We start from the raw sequence: 21,258 nt of genomic DNA, 5'->3' as shown, positions 1-21,258 counted from the left end.
TAGGTTATCGAATGAAAAGAAAATCAGTCTCAACAGTAAACGACTTTATAAAGTGAGAGTGGTTTTCTTCATGGTCCGATCTTATGCAATACTCATTGCATAGGACGCCCCCACTCACATGTCTCCATATGCACAATTTAGTGATCACATTGTTTATATCATATACAAAAGTGGGCCGCATCCATAGTGTCCCCAGAATAAGGTACTCAGCCTTATCCTTATACTATAGATCATTTTGACTATATACTTGAACTTGATCCACTCTTATGTCTCTACATATAGTTCAAGTAATCATACTATAGCCAGAGTGTTCTTAGTTTATTGGATTTAGATTAATGATCGTAAAGTTCACTTTATTCAATAACAATTTTTACTGAATAAACATCAATAATAACTTTATTGAAAATAGAATATATCTTTGTTTACAAACTATGAGTTTTAGAACATAAAACCCAACATTTCCAACATAGTGGGGACCTACACCGTTTCCCGTACAGGACCTCAAACGGTGCCATTCCAATAGTTGCTTGGAAACTGTTGTTATACGAGAATTCCATTAGGTGAAGTTTGGAATCCCAACTTTCCTTAAAATCTAGTACGCAAGCGCGTAACATGTCCTCTAGAATTTGGTTTAAACGCTCCGTTTGTCCATCTGTTTGGGGGTGAAAGGCGGTACTAAAGTCGAGGCGGGTACCCAGTGCTTTTTGGAGTCCGCGCCAAAACGCTGACGTAAAGCGTGGATCCCGATCCGACACTATAGACACTGGGACTCCATGTAGTCTTACTATTTCTTTCACGTACAGTTGTGCCCAATTGTCAACTGTATATGTAACCTTCCCAGGTAGAATGTGTGCCGACTTGGTCAACCTATCGACAACTACCCAGATCACTGTATAGCCTTTGGGCGTTTTGGGTAACCCTACTATGAAGTCCATCGCTATGTTTTCCCACTTCCACTCTAGTATGCTTAGGGGCTGCAACAACCCCGCCGCCTTTTGTCTTGGAGCTTTCACTTGTTGACAAACTAAGCACTTGCTCACAAACCCGGCCACATCTCTCCTCATGCTCTTCCACCAAAAGTGTTGTTTTAAATCTTGGTACATCTTAGTACCTCCTGGATGCATGGCAAATGGCGAGTTGTGAGCCTCCATCAGTATCTCCTTCCTTAAATCTTCTATTGCCGGAACACATAAGCGCCCCTGACACAATAGTCCTTCATCTGCTGACTTCGAGAATCCATCTACTGGACTTTCGTCTAGCTGTCCTAGGACTTTCTGTAGGTTAGGATCCTCTCGTTGGGAGGTAATAATTCTCTGCCTAAGCGTAGGTTGTACTGTGAGTCGGGCCAGCTGTGCTATGACTCCCTCGGTCGCTAAAGCTATGTTGGCTCGCTCGAACTCTCTTTGTACCCTCACTTCCCTCGTAATGAGGGCCGACGAGTGGACCGTCTTCCTACTCAAGGCATCTGCAACCACATTTGCTTTCCCATGGTGGTACTGGATATCTACGTCATAATCCTTCACCAATTCTAACCACCTTCTTTCCCTCATGTTTAACTCTTTCTGGGTGAAGAAGTATTTCAAACTTTTGTGGTCGGTAAAAATTTGGGTTTTTTTCACCATACAGGTAATGTCGCTAGATTTTTAGTGCGAACACTACAGCAGCCAACTCTAGGTCATGGGTAGGGTAGTTCTTTTCATATTCTTTAAGTTGACGAGATGCGTATGCGACAACCTTGTCGTGTTGCATTAACATACATCCAAGTCCTTTCATGAAGGCATCACTATAGATCACATATCCTTCTGAGCTCTCGGGTACTATGAGTACTGGGGCAGTTACCAATCTCTCTTTTAGGTTCTGGAAGCTTACCTCACAAGCATCATCCCATCTAAATGGCACCCCTTTCTTTGTTAACTTTGTTAAAGGCGAGGATATTTTAGCGAAGTCCTGCACGAACCTTCGATAATACCCCGCCAATCCTAGGAAACTCCTTACTTCCGTTACCGTAGTTGGGCGTTCCCACTTTGTGATCGCTTCGACCTTGGTGGGATCTACAGATATTCCGTCCTTTGACACCACGTGTCCTAGGAAAGAGACTTGTCGTAACCAAAATTCACATTTGGAGAACTTGGCGTACAACTTGTGCTCTCTTAGGGTGGTTAGGACTTTTCGGAGGTGTTCCTCGTGCTCTAGGTCGGTTCTCGAGTATATGAGGATGTCGTCAATAAACACAATCACGAACATGTCTAGGCATTCTTTGAATACCCGGTTCATTAACTCCATAAACACGGCTGGGGCATTAGTGAGGCCAAATGACATCACTACAAACTCGTAGTGACCGTACCTTGTCCTAAACGCTGTTTTTGGTACATCTTTTTCATTAATCCTAATTTGGTGGTAACCGGACCTAAGATCTATCTTAGAGAATACTGTTGCCTCTCTGAGTTGATCAAACAAGTCTTCTATTCTAGGTAGAGGATATTTTTTTTTTACGGTTCTCTTGTTTAGCTCTCTGTAATCGATGCACAGACGCATCGATCCATCTTTCTTCTTCACAAACAACACTGGCGCACCCCAGGGGGACATGCTAGGTCGAATGAATCCTTTATCTAGTAAGTCTTGCAATTGCGCTTTAAGTTCTTTCAACTCTGCTGGCGCCATGCGATAGGGTGCTTTGGAAATAGGCCCAGTTCCAGGCTCGAGTTCGATGACAAAGTCGACCGCTCGGGAAGGGGGTATTCCAGGTAAGTCATCCGGAAATACATCCGGAAACTCGTTTACTATTAGCACGTTTACTAGGGTCTTTTCCTTTCCTCTTACGTCTACAGCACATGCTAATATAGCCCATCCACCTTGTTGGACTAACCTCTTTGCTTTCATCATCGAGACTACCTTGGGGGTAATCCCGGTATTTGTGCCTTTAAATTTAAAGGTAGGTCCTGTCGGTGGTGAAAATTTTACTTCCTTTTTGCGACAGTCTATACTTGCTCGATTTTCAGCTAACCAATCCATGCCCAGTATGACGTCGAAATCTGTCATGTTTACCACCATCAAGTCAACGCTTAAAGTTTGGTTCCCTATGATCACTTGGCCATCCTTTACCCTATCCCTAGATACTAAGTCTACCCCCGCAGGGGTGCTTACAGACATTTCATGCAATAAGGGTTCTAATTTGAACCCAGCTTGTACAACAAACGGCATGGAAATAAAGGAATGCGTGGAACCAGAATCAAATAAGGTAAAAGCGAAATGACCTAAAATGGATAGTGTACCTGTCACCACGGCGTCGGACCTCCCAGTGTCCCTGCTGGTTGACGCGTAGGCCCTAGCTTGAGCTCGCGGTGGTGCTGGTTGATCCGTTTGCTCTACTACTCTGGGCAGGTTGATTGTGCTGCGGCATTTCCGGCCGTACAGTTCACGGCGATGTGCCCCTCTTGACCACACCTATAACACGCTCGGCTGCCAGCCATGCACCTCCCACCGTGTAGTCTTCCACAGATAGTGCACCCTTCCTCTCTCCTCCCTCTGACCCCATCCTGATTCCTGGGGTTCCTGTCAGTACGTCGAGGAGGGCGTCGCTCATCCCATCTAGGAGCGGGTCTGTTATTGGAACGGTGCCTATGTGCTGGTGGTGGACGGTCAGAGCCTCCTGATTCATGAGGACGCTTCTGCCCAATTATAACTCGCTCTTCACGCCGTTTCTCATCCTTTGGTTTCTCTAAAGCCTTGGCAGTTCTCAAGGCTTCCTCATAGGTCTTTGGGTTGAACGCCTCCAACATGCGGCGGATTCTTGGTACCAAACCCAATACAAATTTCTCGGTCATCTTTTCCTCAGTGTCCACCATGGACGGTGCGAATCTCTTGAGTCTATTAAACTCTCGGTTGTACCTCTCCACTGTGAGTCCGCCCTATACCAGGTGGGCGAACTCCTGCTGCTTTTTAAGTCGCTCTAACTTAGGATAATATTCTTTAAGGAAGGCCTCCTTAAATCGTTCCCAGTTCATTGGTCCCCCTTCTGGGTTAAGAAGGGTCTTGTTATCTCTCCACCATATCTCTGCGTCCTTCTGTAGGACGAAGGTTGCACAGGCGACCTTTTGGTTCTCTGGGCACTCCATAGTCTCAAAGGTGGTTTCCACCGCTGCAATCCACATTTGGGCTTCTATGGGGTCTACTAGGGAACCAGTGAATGGTCGAGGGTCGTATCTCTTGAAATCCCTTATCCAGTTTGAACATCTAACAGGTTGTGGAGGGTTTACTGGGGGATTGGCCTGAGCAGTGGCCTGTGCCTGTGCCTGCGCCTGGGCCTGTACCTGTGCCTGTACTTGTGCCAGTGCCAACGCCTGTGCCTGGGCCTGTGCTTGGGCTTGTTCCTGGGCCTGTTGTAGACTGGCTTGTTGATTGGTTACTAAGGTTTGAATTAGGGCTTGGATCGAGTCACACATTAACCTAGTATTAGCATCTACTCCACCCATTGGGGGTGCAGCTTCAGGTGCGACTTGGAGTGGTAGGGTAGGCTGGGGTGGGGCTTCTACTGGTGGTGGAGGCTCAGCTTGTAGTGGAGCTTGAGGAGGTAGCTCAACTGGCGGTAAGACTGGGGGCGGCGTAACTGTTACCGGCTCAGTCTCTGATCTTTCTTGAGGTGGGCCCCCTACTGCCACACCTCGTCCTACTTCTCTACGACGGGGTCGCCCCCATCCTCGTCTTCCTCTTCCTCTTCCTCTTCCTCTTCCCCGTCCTCTGGGCATGGTTCTATAAACCAATATAAGGTTGCTTAAGTCTAAGGCCTAAATACTATGCATATATATAAATAACAATACGCACACTATACAATACATCGTAACGCCAAAGAAGTAAACCTTCGTCATGCTAAGCATCATCTCATGCTACTAACCAAAATTACTCAACATGCAACACATGACATCATACTTATAAATAAATACGTGGAATATCACAACCATATCAGTAATGTCAACATAAAAAAAAAATGCATGCGAGTTTTAAAACGTTTCTCTTTTCTTATCTTATGCAAGGCGTACCTGACGGTGATGGGGCATCGACGTTGGGACCGTGGAGCGTGCCAAGCCTACATCGTAGGCTAGTCTACAGAATCTAAAACCTAGAGCTCTGATACCAACTGTAACGACCCTAAATTTCCACATATCCAGAGTCGCCACTAACGTCTCATGCTCATCTCTAATGCAGAATAAAAATCTAAGCATGCTCATCTTTAATAGCGGAAAAATTTAAAACTTCAGAATACATTAAAACTTTGGAAAACACTGCCGGACTTACGTGTTTCAAACATTGTGCTAGAGTTCCAAAAAGAAAAAAAAATAAAATAAAACGACTACAAATTAATTAATATAAATGAATGAATTGCAAACGCCCTATTCTAACTAAGACTAGGAATTAAATATGCATCTATCCTATGCACGCACCACAGTCTCTGATCACGATGCCACCGTCAACCGTACATGGGCGCCTTGCCTTTACTTGAAAAAAACAATATAGCACACGGCCTGAGTATTTCGAAGAAATACTCAGTAAGTGACCCCACTATAGGGGCCATGCTAATGCAAACACATGCAATCATGAATAGGGACCTATCTCTAATCATCTTAGGGGTGGCCTCCAGTCTCGGACAAATTGGATGTGTAGTACTTCCCTACACACGACCCACACGTGCGAATGTGAGTCCCCAGGGCGCTCGCACGCCCCCTGGACCCTCTGGTCAAGCTAATCTGTAGCGACGTCCGGAGGTCAGTGGAACCCCATAGTGTCATGCGCCTCATGAACACCCTCATCTGTGTGCTTTCGCACCTGTGCGCATTCGCGCTCATCGTAAGGTGCGCGTCCGCACTCATCATCTCTAGGGGAAGTAGCCCTATGCTTATGAACATACAAAATGCATGAGGTCCCTCTAAATCCATCGTAATGTCTCTTCTGACACAACCCTCTAGTCTCATCTCTTTGTTACTCTAGGTAACGCATACTCGTGGATGTTTATATTACTATCATTTTCATGCTCGGGTTGTGTCCTACGTCGATCTAACGACATGATGCAATATGGCACTCATCATCATCTAGCATGCTCAATATGGAAAACATCATCATATTATGGTAAAAATCATGCAATCATCATGCTCATCATAATGCCACAACGTGCGTCAAACATATCAAGCGTCACTCAACAAAATATGTATAAACTGGCACATAACATCAAGCATCATACAATTTATTTAGCCTATCCTATAGTAAGGCCACTTACTTGGTTGGCCTTGGCCGAAGTACTCCCTAAATCGCTAAACGTAAGCTCCCGTTCCGTGAGAGCCGCTCCCTACATCCCCGGGGTTTGTTTCCTATCACACCGTCCACCACTTTCCGTTAGTATTTCACAATTAATTTACCTCTAATTTAATAAATGTGAAATACGGCTCTGAAACGACCTCGGATACCTTAATCGGGGCCGAAAACAGATTCGGGAGGGTCGGAACAGTGGAAACCGGGCTGAAAACAGGTGAGCCGAGCCGAACAGCCGCTGGAGCCGCCGGAGGGAGCCCAAGCCGTTTGCGCCGAGCCGAGCCGAGGGACTGCCTGTGCCGTTGAGTGACACGTGGCAGTAGCAGAGAAAGCCACGTCGGGCGGCAGTGTCGGGTCGAAGCGGGGGTCGCAGCCCGGTTCGGGTCGTGGTTCGGGTCGTGGGCTGTGGAGGGCTACTGGGCCAAGACTAATCGTTGGGCCTCGGCTTACTGGGCTGGGCCGCAGGAGTTTGGTTTGCAGGCCGGCTCAATTGGACCGTGGGTCTGGTCTGGGTTGGTTCAACTGAACCGTAGCTTCTGGGCCGGTTTGAGGTTTGGGCCGCTGAAGTTGGGCTGGGCCGAAGGCAGAGGCCAAGGGAGGAATGGGCTGGCTCTCCCGGGTTCTTGGTTCGGGTTAACCCGGATCCGTGGATCTCGTCTTCCTTACCCGACTTCGGCCGATTTTCCGGCGAGCTTTCTCTCTCTTTCCCGCGGCGTTTCCGTTGCCGATTTCGGTCCTCTTCCTTCCCTTTTCCTCTTTGTTCGTCGTTCTTCTTTCTTTTCTGGGAGTTTTGCGGCCTAAAAGCTCCTAAAAGCCATAGATCTAAGAATCGATTAAGAAACCTAATCTTTCCGACCTCGGTTACCGACGACGACACTTAGGAAATAACACAAAACGCACCCTTAGTTATTGTGCTTTCGTTAAGGATCCCTCTTATGGTGGTAACAGGTCGTTTGGTGTTAGTTTGAGGGTGGTTTGAGGGCTCGTCGGAGAAACTGGACACTCGCCGACGTTTGTCCGAAATCTCTCTCTCTCTCCAAATTTTCTCTCTTTTCTCCCTTTGCAGGTGTTCTGAAACTTTGCAGGGTGTCGTGGGCTGAGGGTGGGCGTGCTGTGGCCGTGGTTTCGTGTGGGTTCCGCGAAACTCGGCAGTCGCCGGAAAACTTGCGGGTTTTCCGGCGACTGAGTTTTTTTTTTTTTTTTTACTTTATTTGATTTATTTATTTATTTATTTTTATTATATGTATATATATTTTTTCCTTTCTTTCTCTGGTCGTTACAGAAACGATTATGACAACAAAGGCAAGAGACACTTTGACAAGTCTAAGGTAGAATGCTACGGATGTGGGCCTTGGACATTACAAAAATGAATGCTATACCAGGCTCCAAAAGGAGAAAAGAGATCAATCCAATTTTGTGGAGGGAAGAGAAGAAGAAACATTGTTAATGTCATTCCATGCTATGAAGGTTGCAGATCAAGGTGTATGGGTCGTAGACTCCTGATGCAGCAACTATATGACAGGTTGTAAGGAATTCTTCTCAACTCTGGATGAAAATTTTCATACTATGGTTTCTCTTGGCAACAATTCAACTATCCAAGTGATGGGGAAAGGAACCGTAGATATCAAGACTAGAAATGGTTTTGTAGAGTCTATTTCTAATGTATTCTACATTCCTGATCTGAAGGCCAACTTACTTAGTATCGGTCAGTTACAAGAAAAAGGGTATGTGATCATATTCCAAAATGATGAATGTGAGATTTATGACTCCAAAAGATGTTCGATTGCTAAGATGAAGATGACCACCAACCGTCTATATCCGTTGACGTTAAATATTGTTGCCAAAAGTTTGATGGCGAAGAAAGAAGATACCACCTGACTTTGGCATTTTAGGTATCGTCATCTACACTTCAAAGGATTAAAGACGTTGTTTTCAAAGAAGATGGTAACTGGGTTGCCAGATATTACTCCTCCAATAGAAATTTGTGAGAGTTGTGTAGTAGCAAAACATGAAAGAAATTCTTTTCCATCCGAAAAATCAAGAAGAGGTCAAACAATTTTGGAGTTGATTCATTCAGACATATGTGGTCCCATCTCTCCAGCATCAAATTGTGACAAGAAATATTTCATGACCCTCATCGATGATTTTAGTCGAAAAACATAGACTTATTTCTTGCACGCCAAATTGGAAGCCTTTGATTGCTTCAAAAAAATTTGTGCTACTATGAAGACGGAAACTGGAAGAAGAGTCAAGGCTTTAAGAACTGACGAGGAGGAGAGTTCTGCTCGAACGAGTTTATTAAATTTTGTGAAGAGAAGGGCATAAGGAGGCAATTAACAACAACATATACACCACAACAAAATGGTGTGGCCGAAAGGAAAAACAGGATCATTCTCAACATGGTTCGAAGTTTACTAAATAAAGGAGAAGTCCCGAAGGAATTCTGGTCAGAAGCTGTCGTGTGGTTGATTCACATTCTCAACTGGAGCCTTACTTTTTCTGTTAGAGATATGACTCCACAAGAAACATGGAGCGGAAGAAAACCTGTAGTAGACCACTTTAGAATCTTTGGGTGCATAGCATATGCACACATTCCTGATGAGAAAAGGAAGAAACTTGAGGACAAGAGTTTGAAGTGTGTGTTTCTTGGAGTAAGCGAGACTTCTAAGGCGTACAAGCTCTATGATCCTTTGACAAAGAAGGTGGTGATAAGTCGTGATGTAATCTTTGACGAAAAGAAGACTTGGACATGAGAAGAAAATATCACTGTGAATCAGCAGATTCCTGTAGATCTTGAAGAAGAACAAATTACTACTTTTTCTATCTTTAGAAATGTATCTACTGATGTCCCTTCAACATATTTTGCTAGGAATAATTTCTAACTTAAGAAAATGTACTACTAAACTTGTCAAATGACATCTCTGTGGCTAACCATCTCTCCATTATCAACCTTCATCTCTCCATTATTGCCTAACCATATCTACTTCTCTCATTCCCAAAAAAATCTTTTCTTTCCCTCTCTTTCTTGTTTGGGAATTAAGAGAGGTATTTTAGAGAAGGGGGAGAGATTAATTATAATACCGGAAGAGAAATAGAAATAGAAAAAGAAAAAAAAAATAGGAAAAGTTGAGAGAGGAGCAAATAGGTAAATTTGCCCCTCCAACCACCTAACCGGTCCAAATGAAACTCCATCCAAAGTCCTGCAAAAGAGAAATAGTGAGAGAAATGTCAACTGGGCATGCATTAAAGTGAGGCTACCTGTTTTAAGCAATTTAATTATCTAATTCTTTTAAGTGGTTTAATTATACTCCCATATCTAATTAGTTTAATTTTGTTTAGCAGTTTAATTCTATTTTCATATTTTTGATTGGCTTACTATTTCCAAATCTTTGAAATTCTTCCTATTTTTTTTTCCTCTTCCAAATCTTATTTGAATCTGCTTTCCAAATCTTGCTCTTCCTTATCTATCTATCTATTTTTTTTTTCTTTTGATTTTTGTGAGAGTATTCTGGCTATTAAACTTCTCAAAGAGATATCTCTGTGACTAACCATCTCCATTTTTGCTTAACCATATGCTTAACTATATATGTCTATGTTCTTCCCAGAAATTTTTTTCTTTTCTTTTTCTGTTTTGTTTGAAATAGGGAATTAAGAATTTCTGTTTTGTTTGAAACAGGGAATTAAGTGAGGCATTGTAGGGAAGAGGGAGAGATTAAAGGAGTTAATTTTTTTCTTTTTTTTTTTAATTTTTATTTTTTTATATATATATATATATATACATATATATATATATATTTAACCTAAGGGGGCGTTACATGCATAATATTGTGAAGTATACAATACCATATCATAACTGTAACGACCTTAAATTTTTTACTTAATCTAAGGTCACTACTGTATATATATCATGAACATTGAGCTTAGAAATACTTCGTTTAAACTTCATAAAACATAAACTTCATCTTAAAACGACTTATGTGTTCGAATACATCTTTAAAACAACACAATGAATGACTAAATAAAATAACTAAACATTAAAGTTAAAAACATCCTATTATAGCCTAAGTTTAGGAAAATAAATACAATCTACCTTATTCATGTGTCATGGTCTTGAGTTGCGATGACGTCGTCAACCGTACAGGGATGCCTTGCTTTTACCTGAAGTAGAAGTAGAAATAGCATGTGGCTTGAGTATTTTAAGAAATACTTAGTAAGTGACCCACTATTGGGCTTAAACACATACAATCACGAGTGGTAACTATCATAACAGTTTATTTTCCTACGGCAGCTATCGTAACGGGCAATTTGGATGTGTACTTAATTTTCTTACACATGGTCCACAAGTACTAGTATGGACCCACCAGTCGGTTCACACACCTCTTGGGCCCCTTTCTGGTTGGACAAGCATTTTCAGGTAGTTGTTGATGTCGAACACTCATTCAGAATAGCGACCGTCACGACAGACTTATGATAACATAATGATCGTTCCCCTACCTTGTAGTGAACGTGTCTGTACTATTGTGAAGGATAAGGGGTATCCCCCAATACATGAGCACACAATAATACATGGGGTCTCAACATTTTTCCATTTTAATTATCATTTAATACAACACTGCTAGCATTTTCCTTCTTATCATATCATTTTTCATATAATTTCTCATATCATTTATCATATAATTTTTCGTAACATTTATCACATCTTTCATGCATATGTCGGAGTTGTATTTGATGCTAGTTCGTCGTTTTGCATATCAATTACAACATATCAATCATATGACATAAATCTGCCCTATCATAACGTTTCCATATTTTCAGGCATAACTGTAACGACCCTAAAGTTCTACATATCTAGAGTCGCCATTGACGTCTCATGCTCATCTCTAATGCAGAATAGAAATCTAAGAATGCTCATCTTTATTAGCGGGAAAAATTTAAAACTTCAGAATACATTTAAACATTGGAAAACACTGCCGGACTTACGTGTTTCAAACATCGTGCTGGAGTTCAAAAAGATAAAATAAAACGATTACAAATTAATTAATATAAATGAATGAAATGCAAACGCCCTATCCTAACCAAGACTAGGAATTAAATATGCAATTATCCTATGCACGCGCCACAGTCTCTGATCACGATGCCACCGTCAACCGTACATGGGCGCCTTGCCTTTACCTGAAAAACAATATGGCACACGGCCTGTAAGTGACCCCACTATAGGGGCCATGCTAATGCAAACACATGCAATCATGAATAGGAACCTATTTCTAATCATCTTAGGGGTGGCCTCTAGCCTCGGACAAATTGGATGTGTAGTACTTCCCTACACACGACTCACACGTGCGAGTGTGAGTCCCCAGGGCGCTCGCACACCCCCTGGACCCTCTGGTCAAGCTAATCTGTAGCGACGTCCGGAGGTCAGCGGAACCCCATAGTGTCATGCGCCTCATGAACACCCTCATCTATGTGCTTTCGCACCTGTGCGCATTCGCGCTCATCATAAGGTGCGCGTCCGCACTCATCATCTCTAGGGGAAGTAGCCCTATGCTTATGAACATACAAAATGCATGTGATCCCTCTAAATCCATCGTAATGTCTCTTCTGACACAACCCTCTAGTATCATCTCTTTGTTACTCTAGGTAACGCATACTCGTGGATATTTATATTAATATCATTTTCATGCTCTTAGGGTTGTGTCCTACGTCGATCTAACGACATGATGCAATATGGCACACATAATCATCTAGCATGCTCAATATGGAAAACATCATCATATTAAGGTAAAAATCATGCAATCATCATGCTCATCATAATGCCACAATGTGCGTCAAACATATCAAGCGTCACTCAACAAAATATGCATATACTGGCCCATATCATCAAGCATCATACAATTTATTTAGCCTATCCTATAGTAAGGCCACTTACTTGGTTGGCCTTGGCCGAAGTACCCCCTAAATAACTAAACGTAAGCTCCCGTTCCGTGAGAGCTGCTTCCTACGTCCCCGGGGTTTGTTTCTTATCACACCGTCCACCACTTTCCGTTAGTATTTCACAATTAATTTACCTATAATTTAATAAATGTGAAATACGGCTCTAAAACGGCCTCGGATACCTTAATCGGGGCCGAAAACAATTTCGGTGGGTCGGAACAGTGGAAACCGGGCTGAAAACAGGTGAGCCGAGCCGAACAGCCGCTGGAGCCGCCGAAGCATTGCCGGAGGGAGCCCGAGCCGTTTGCGCCGAGCCAAGCTGAGGGACTGCCTGCGTCGCTGTGTGACACGTGGCAGCAGCAAAGAGAGCCACGTCGGGCGGTAGTGTCGGGTCGAAGCGCAGGTCGCAGTTCGGTTCGGGTCGTGGTTCGGGTCGCGGGCTATTGAAGGCTACTGGGCCAAGACTAATCGTTGGGCCTCGGCTTATTGGGCTGGGCCACAAGTGTTTGGTTTGCAGGCCGACTCAATTGGACCGTGGGTCTAGTATGGGTTGGTTCAACTGAACCGTAGCTTCTGGGCCGGTTTGAGGTTTGGGCCGCTGTAGTTGGGCTGGGCCGAAGGCAGAGGCCAAGGGAGGAACGGGCTGGCTCTCTCGGGTTTTGGGTTCGGGTTGACCCGGATCCGTGGATCTCGTCTTCCTTACCCGACTTCGGCCGATTTTCTGGCGAGCTTTCTCTCTCCTTCCCGCGACGTTTCCGTTGCCGATTTCGGTTCTCTTCCTTCCCTTTTCCTCTTTGTTCGTCGTCCTTCTTTCTTTTCTGGGAGTTTTGCGGCCTAAAAGCTCCTAAAAGCCACAGCTCTAAGAATCGATTAAGAAACCTAATTTTCCGACCTCGGTTACCGACGACGACGCTTACGAAATAACACAAAACGCACCCTGAGTTATTGTGCTTTCGTTAGGGATCCTTCTTATGGTGGTAATAGGTCGTTTGGTGTCGGTTTGAGGGTGGTTTGAGGGCTCGTCGGAGAAACTGGACACTCGCCGACGTTTGTCCGAAATCTCTCTCTCTCTCTCTCGAAATTTTCTATCTTTTCTCCTTTTGCAGGTGTTCTGAAGATGCTGGGTGTCGTGGGCTGAGGGCTGGGCGTGCTGTGGCCGTCGTTTCGCGTGGGTTCCGCGAAACTTGGCGGTCGCCGGAAAACTCGCAGGTTTTCCGGCGACTGAGTTTTTAATTTTTTTTTTAAATTTATTTTATTTTTTATTATGTGTATATATATATATTTTTCTTTCTTTCTCGGGTCGTTACAATAACAATTCGCATCATATACCTATCATACCATAAAATATCGTATCATAGTATATCATATCATAGCCATATCAATTTATCACATACATTGTACCATAACATATATCATATCATTTTCCTATCATATCACACATACAAATCCTTATGCACCTCATAGTCGTATTATTTCATGAAAATACTTTAGTCATATAATTTCCCAAACGTATTCTAACCCTATCGTTTTATCATAGTCATATCCTTTTCTATACCTAACCAAAACATATCGTTTTGTCAATCTATCATAATCATATTAGGTGTCTCATTCGTCAGGCATGTTAAATCCGAGTTTCCAACGTCACCGGCATTTTAGTCCAATGAAGGAAGGGTCGTGCGTATTCTTGTCCTTCCTCTTAGAAAATCCCTAGCTTGGAAAGGAAAAAAATAATAACAAAAGCTATCATACCTAAGGCTTTCATCCCAAAACTTCTACCATTCCACTTTTCATGTGTTGTTTAAGATTTTTGGTATAAAACTTCAATTTGGTTCGATTCCTACAATTAAGAGTTAAAATAAACAATTCAATTGGGTAACCAATGCCCAAATAAACTAAACAAACAACTCAAATACGCTCTAACTTACCATGCCTAACAATAATTTATCAATNTTAGGTTTTTTTTTTTTTTTTTTTTTTTTTTTTTTTTTTTTTTTTTTTTGGAAACAACAGGTAAAAACAAATTTATATATTAAAAGAATAAAAGATAATGCCAAAATAAATTAAAGTTGAAAGTAGAAGCCAAATGATATTTAAATCTAATTTAAAAAAGATAAAAAAAAATAACTATTTTTATCAAATTATACTTTGGAAATAATAAAAAAAAAAAAAAAGTTAGTTATATGAAAACTAAATATAAAAAGAATAAGATGAAAGGAGTTAGTTTGGAGTTGAAGTTTGCAATAAGTTTATATTAAATGATATAACATCCCATGAAGCTTCTCATATTGCTATAAACTTGACCGCCGCCTTTTTTTGTTTGACAATTTCTAATTATCCAAAGCACCAAACTTGACCTTTTCAATCAATTTAGAACAGCTCTGCATGCTTAGCTATGGCGACTCATTCCTTTCTATTCTCAACTGTATAAATAACACCCTTCCCATCTTCATTTCTCAAAATCACCTTTCTTCCATCCTTTTCTTTTTAATATCTCAAAATCAAACTCGTTCTTCTCTCCCGATTACAAATGGCGATGCCCCGAGTAGTTGCTTTCGTGTGGTTGCTGCTGTCGCTTTTGGGTATAGCTTGTGATGCCCAACTTTCCTCTACTTTCTACGATCAAACTTGTCCTACTGCCCTCACTACTATTCGAACGGTTATTAGGCAAGCAGTTTCTCAAGAGCGTCGAATGGCCGCCTCTCTCATTCGCCTCCATTTTCATGACTGCTTCGTTCAAGGTTGTGATGCATCCATATTGCTCGATGATACACCCTCTATGATAGGCGAACAAAACGCAGCGCCTAACAGAAACTCTGCAAGAGGATATGGAGTGATACACAAAGCTAAGACTGAAGTTGAGAAGTCATGTCCTGGTGTTGTATCTTGTGCAGATATCCTTGCTGTGGCCGCAAGAGATGCTTCTTTTTCTGTAAGTATTTTTTAATTACGCATGCCAGTTGATTCTATAGTTACATTATTCTAATCTTATATATATTACAACGTAGGTCGGTGGTCCATCTTGGACGGTAAAGCTTGGGAGAAGAGATTCTACTACTGCAAGCAAAACTCTAGCCGAAAGCGAGCTTCCACACTTTCAAGAAAGCCTCGATAGACTTATCTCAATTTTCTCAAACAAAGGACTTAGTGCAAGAGATATGGTAGCACTTTCAGGTACTTGAATCATATATTTCTATTTGTAATTTTTTTTTGCCAGTAAATACTATATTTATTAAACGTATATATTTTAATTTATTGCAGGCTCTCACACCATAGGACAAGCTCAATGCTTTCTTTTCCGCAACAGGATACATAACCAAACTAATATTGACACGGGATTTGCTAGCACTCGTCGTAGAACTTGCCCCACATCTGGAGGGGATGAAAAATTAGCTCCACTTGATTTAGTTACACCAAATTCTTTTGACAATAACTACTTCAAGAATCTTATACAAAAGAAGGGATTGCTTGAAACAGATCAAGCACTCTTTAATGGAGGATCGACAGACAGTATTGTGACGGATTACAGTAAGAATCCAACCGCATTCAAATCGGACTTTGCTACTGCAATGATTAAAATGGGAGACATTGAACCTCTCACCGGTTTAGAAGGGCAAATAAGAAATATTTGTGGTGCAGTCAACTAATTAATAACTTCCATCTCGAAAAAGAATTCATTCATTTGTAATATGATCAATATGATGTGATTGACATGCAAAACGACGAACTAGCATAAAATACAACTCCGACATATTTATGAAAGATGTGATAAATGTTACGACAAATTATATGAGAAATTATATGAAAAATGATATGATAGGAAGGAAAATGCTAGCAGGGTTGTATTAAATGATAATGAAAATTGAAAAATGTTGGGACCTCATGCATTATTGTGTGCTCATGTATTGAGGGATACCTCTTATCATTCACAATAGTACGGACACGTACACTACGAGGCAGGAGAACGATCATTATGTTATCATAATGCTGCTGTGACGGTCGCTATTCCAAATGGTTTCCAACATCAACAACTACCCGAAAATGCGCACCCAACCAAAAAGGAGTCCAGGAGGTGTGTAAACCGACTGGTGAGTCCATCTGGCACTTGTGAACCATGTGTAGGAAAATTAAGTACACATCCAAATTGCCCGTTACTATAGTTGCCGTAGGAAAATAGACTATTATGATACTTACCACCCATGATTGTATATGTTTGCCTTTAAGCCCAATAGTGGGTCACTTATTCGGTATTTCTTAAAATAGTCAACCTAGGTGCTACTTCTACTTCAAGTAAAAGCAAGGCATCCCTGTACGGTTGATGACGTCATTGCAACTCGAGACCATAACACATGAATATGGTAGATTGTATTTATTTTCTTAAACCTAGGCTATAATATGATGTTTTTAATTTTAATGTTTATTTATTTTATTTAGTCATTCATTGTATCGTTTTAAAGATGTATTCGAACACGTAAGTCCATATTAGTGTTTTAAGATGAAATTTATATTTTATGAATAAATTTAAATGAAGTATTTCCTCACTCAATGTTCATGATATGTATACAGTAGCGACTTTAGATTAAGTAAAAAAAATTTAAGGTTGTTAGAGTTATGATATGGTACTGTATACTTCACAATCTTATGCATGTAACGCCCCGTTATATTAAATATATATATTAAAATAATAATAATAATAAAAAAAAAAAGTAACTGACCACCTCTCCATTAATGTCACGACCCGATTTTTGAGGCTTCGAAAAATCGAATCGTGACTAAAAAGATGAAATCGAAAACAAACAAAAAGAAATGAAAAGTGAAGTAAAAGGTAAAAATACTATTTAATTAAAACAATATAGAGAAAAGTTTTGTTTCAAATTAATAAAAAGAAATTACAAATACAAAATTAAAATCAAATATTTCGAACGGGAAATACAAAAGACTCTAAAAGACTGACAAGGGACTGACGCTCCGAAACGACCCCCTCTGTGACCGCACAGCTCTCGAACGCTCATCCACCTCGACCGACACCTGACAAAAAAAAATAGAAAGGAATGAGTATAAAAATTATACTCAGTAAGTCACCTACTCGTAGGCTCTCTTCGCTTCTTAATTTAACAGGTTCCCACGGTTTCCTAATTCGGTTCTAGGACATCTGGTTCTAATCTTAGTCCCTTGGAGCTTGCCCCTTGAGTTTCACCGGTTCATCGTCCTTTCATTAAACACCTAGAGGTTTCTTACGCCAAGCTAATATGATCGATATCTCTCTATGAGGTGCTACCTCTACATGGCTATCTGAGACTACATGGTATCTAGCCTAGTGGTGTGCTGAATACCCCTACGCCCATATAGTCCCCCTATGGGGGGCGTGACCCAACCCGTTCCCATGCAGCTAATGGGCTGTATGACGTGAGGACACATTTCCCATGCGAAATGGCTAAGAGCAGTAAGGACTGATCAGGGACCCTTGGTCCTCCCACGAAGCTATAGATACTGTTCTCACGCTAGCAATCTATGAACATTCCGAGGTACCTTTGATCCGTGGTAAACCGCTAAGTTCCTAGGGGAAAATTAAGTCTGGCTAGAGCGACATATCGCTCCTAACAGTAATCCCCTAAGCTTATCATCGAAATGGTCCCTAGCAATTAACAGAGTGTGCATGCAACCGTCTTCTAACATCATAATATATAATTCATGCAAACTAGTCATATCGGCTCAACCGGGCGATGACCTCCATCAAGCACCCAAAGCACGAAGTTTGCGCTCAATGGGGCGAATTCGTCCATCAAGCACCCGGAACACGGCATACACAATTCCAACATAAATTAAACACATGCATCCATACGGCAGAAGCTTAAAGCATACAGCAACACTCATGTAATTCACCCCATACAATCATAACAATTAATCTGACTAATCTCATTCATGGAGAGCTAATCTAAGGCCAAATTACTAACATGCATACATACAATCCAAGCGAACCCTACAAGTATTTCTTCCTAAATATCGGGTGGTGACTGAAATACCGGGTGGTGACTTACCTAGTTAACGCGTGCCTTTTTGCTAGCGTTTCTTTGCCCATAAGGCATCCAAAAATACTGATTTCTTTATATTAGGTCCCTATTCACGTAAAAACAGTATTAGAACTGGAATCGGGACAAAAATCAGGCAAACAGAGAGCAAATGAGCCAAAATGGCCGTTCCACGCGCGCTCACGCGCCAGCAGTGCGCTGGGAGTGCGAGGGCCACGCGGGCGGGAATGAGCCAGTTGCAGGCCGCACGCGCGCCCTCCTCTACGCAGTCGCGAATCGACCGGTTTTGCAGGCGACACATGTCGTCGCCTCGCTGGAGCTGCGTTGCTCCAGCCGACGGTTGACGCATGTCCGGCGCCTGTCGCCACCCTCCGCCGCTCACCGGCCGACCACTTTTTTTTTTTTTTTCCTTTCTTCTCTGTCCTTTAAAATACGTAACACCGTGTCCACTTTCCGAATTTCATATCTTTTGATTCGTAGTTCGGATCGATATGATTTCTTCGGCAAAGGCTTAGATCTTGTTACGGGCTACGTCCTAGTATTTTTTTTCGTAATTTTTTGCTTGACTACCAGACGAGTTAAGAGCGTCGGAAATTCGCTCACCGTTCTTGGACGATTCTCGAGTTTCTGCCTTCGGATCGAGGTTTCAGCCAAACTTCTTCAAAGATCCTGTAGAGAGTTGTTCCTAAATGAATATATAAGATTTCAGATCTTGATTCACAAAGGAAAACCGTAGATCTGAGAAAACGTTCAAGATCTTACCTCGCTGGTTTTTCTGATTTCTTGATGGAAAATGGGACTTCGGTCACCCACATTCTCTTTTCCCTTCCAAAAAAGGCTCCTTGCATCATGATCTTGATCGGAGTAGACTCCGACGGTAGGTTTCAGTGAGTTGTTTGGCAGTTCATTCTTCCTCCTCTCTCTAGGTTCTCTCTAATCCGTTTCTCTCACTATTTCTCTTTTGCAGGACTTTGGATGGGGTTTCATTTGGACCGGTTAGGTGGTTGGAGGGGCAAATTTACCTATTTGCTCCTCTCTCAACTTTTCCTATTTTTTTTTCTATTTCTCTTCGGGTATTATAATTAATCTCTCCCCCTTCTCTAAAATACCTCTCTTAATTCCCAAACAAAAAAGAGAGGGAAAGAAAAGATTTTTTGGAAATGAGAGAAGTAGATATGGTTAGGCAATAATGGAGAGATGAAGGTTGATAATGGAGAGATGGTTAGCCACAGAGATGTCATTTGACAAGTTTAGTAGTACATTTTCTTAAGTTAGAAATTATTCCTAGCAAAATATGTTGAAGGGACACCAGTAGATACATTTCTAAAGATAGAAAAAGTAGTAATTTGTTCTTCTTCAAGATCTACAGGAATCTGCTGATTCACAGTGATATTTTCTTCTCATGTCCAAGTCTTCTTTTCGTCAAAGATTACATCACGACTTACCACCACCTTCTTTGTCAAAGGATCATAGAGCTTGTACGCCTTAGAAGTCTCGCTTACTCCAAGAAACACACACTTCAAACTCTTGTCCTCAAGTTTCTTCCTTTTCTCATCAGGAATGTGTGCATATGCTATGCACCCAAAGATTCTAAAGTGGTCTACTGCAGGTTTTCTTCCGCTCCATGTTTCTTGTGGAGTCATATCTCTAACAGAAAAAGTAGGGCTCCAGTTGAGAATGTGAATCAACCACACGACAGCTTCTAACCAGAATTCCTTCGGGACTTCTCCTTTATTTAGTAAACTTCGAACCATGTTGAGAATGATCCTGTTTTTCCTTTCGGCCACACCATTTTGTTGTGGTGTATATGTTGTTGTTAATTGCCTCCTTATGCCCTTCTCTTCACAAAATTTAATAAACTCGTTCGAGCAGAACTCTCCTCCTCTGTCAGTTCTTAAAGCCTTGACTCTTCTTCCAGTTTCCGTCTTCATAGTAGCACAAATTTTTTTGAAGCAATCAAAGGCTTCCAATTTGGCGTGCAAGAAATAAGTCTATGTTTTTCGACTAAAATCATCGATGAGGGTCATGAAATATTTCTTGTCACAATTTGATGCTGGAGAGATGGGACCACATATGTCTGAATGAATCAACTCCAAAATTGTTTGACCTCTTCTTGATTTTTCGGATGGAAAAGAATTTCTTTCATGTTTTGCTACTACACAACTCTCACAAATTTCTATTGGAGGAGTAATATCTGGCAACCCAGTTACCATCTTCTTTGAAAACAACGTCTTTAATCCTTTGAAGTGTAGATGACGATACCTAAAATGCCAAAGTCAGGTGGTATCTTCTTTCTTCGCCATCAAACTTTTGGCAACAATATTTAACGTCAACGGATATAGACGGTTGGTGGTCATCTTCATCTTAGCAATCGAACATCTTTTGGAGTCATAAATCTCACATTCATCATTTTGGAATATGATCACATACCCTTTTTCTTGTAACTGACCGATACTAAGTAAGTTGGCCTTCAGATCAGGAATGTAGAATACATTAGAAATAGACTCTACAAAACCATTTCTAGTCTTGATATCTACGGTTTCTTTCCCCATCACTTGGATAGTTGAATTGTTGCCAAGAGAAACCATAGTATGAAAATTTTCATCTAGAGTTGAGAAGAATTCCTTACAACCTGTCATATAGTTGCTGCATCCAGAGTCTACGACCCATACACCTTGATCTGCAACCTTCATAGCATGGAATGACATTAACAATGTTTCTTCTTCTCTTCCCTCCACAAAATTGAATTGATCTCTTTTCTCCTTTTGGAGCCTGGTATAGCATTCATTTTTGTAATGTCCAAGGCGTCCACATCTGTAGCATTGTACTTTAGACTTGTCAAAGTGTCTCTTGCCTTTGTTGTCATAATCGTTTCTGACTAGATCTGCTGACCTGCCAACATCTCCACTTCTTTCTCAACTGCCTCTCCCATGACCTCTGCCTCTTCTTTGCCCTCTACCTCTAGCGCTTGAAGTTTCACCTGGTGTGGATATCTTTAAGG

General features: G+C 41.6%; 1 protein-coding gene and 2 long non-coding RNA genes across 3 annotated transcripts; 1 reads left to right on the top strand and 2 right to left on the bottom strand.

The window, feature by feature from the left end:
* The first annotated feature begins 14,729 nt into the window (after positions 1-14,729).
* On the top strand, positions 14,730-15,890 carry LOC111440424 (lignin-forming anionic peroxidase-like). The gene is made up of 3 exons (XM_023077519.1): positions 14,730-15,160; positions 15,237-15,402; positions 15,490-15,890. Exons 1-3 carry the CDS (start codon positions 14,759-14,761, stop codon positions 15,873-15,875), a joined length of 954 nt encoding a protein of 317 aa, XP_022933287.1. The 5' UTR covers positions 14,730-14,758; the 3' UTR covers positions 15,876-15,890.
* LOC111440425 lies at positions 15,296-17,913 on the bottom strand. The gene is made up of 3 exons (XR_002709935.1): positions 17,831-17,913; positions 17,251-17,256; positions 15,296-15,322 (listed from the first exon to the last, which is right to left on the bottom strand). It is a non-coding gene; the product is annotated as an uncharacterized LOC111440425 (long non-coding RNA).
* Positions 17,914-18,301: 388 nt separating this feature from the next.
* On the bottom strand, positions 18,302-19,108 carry LOC111440426. The gene is made up of 3 exons (XR_002709936.1): positions 19,020-19,108; positions 18,861-18,942; positions 18,302-18,345 (listed from the first exon to the last, which is right to left on the bottom strand). It is a non-coding gene; the product is annotated as an uncharacterized LOC111440426 (long non-coding RNA).
* Between the last annotated feature and the right edge of the window lie 2,150 nt (positions 19,109-21,258).

This window comes from Cucurbita moschata, unplaced genomic scaffold, assembly GCF_002738365.1.
Source record: "Cucurbita moschata cultivar Rifu unplaced genomic scaffold, Cmos_1.0 Cmo_Scf00234, whole genome shotgun sequence".
Classification (NCBI taxonomy): Eukaryota; Viridiplantae; Streptophyta; class Magnoliopsida; order Cucurbitales; family Cucurbitaceae; genus Cucurbita; species Cucurbita moschata.
Note: the sequence above shows the minus strand (reverse complement) of the source record. Positions and strands in the feature narration are given on the sequence as shown.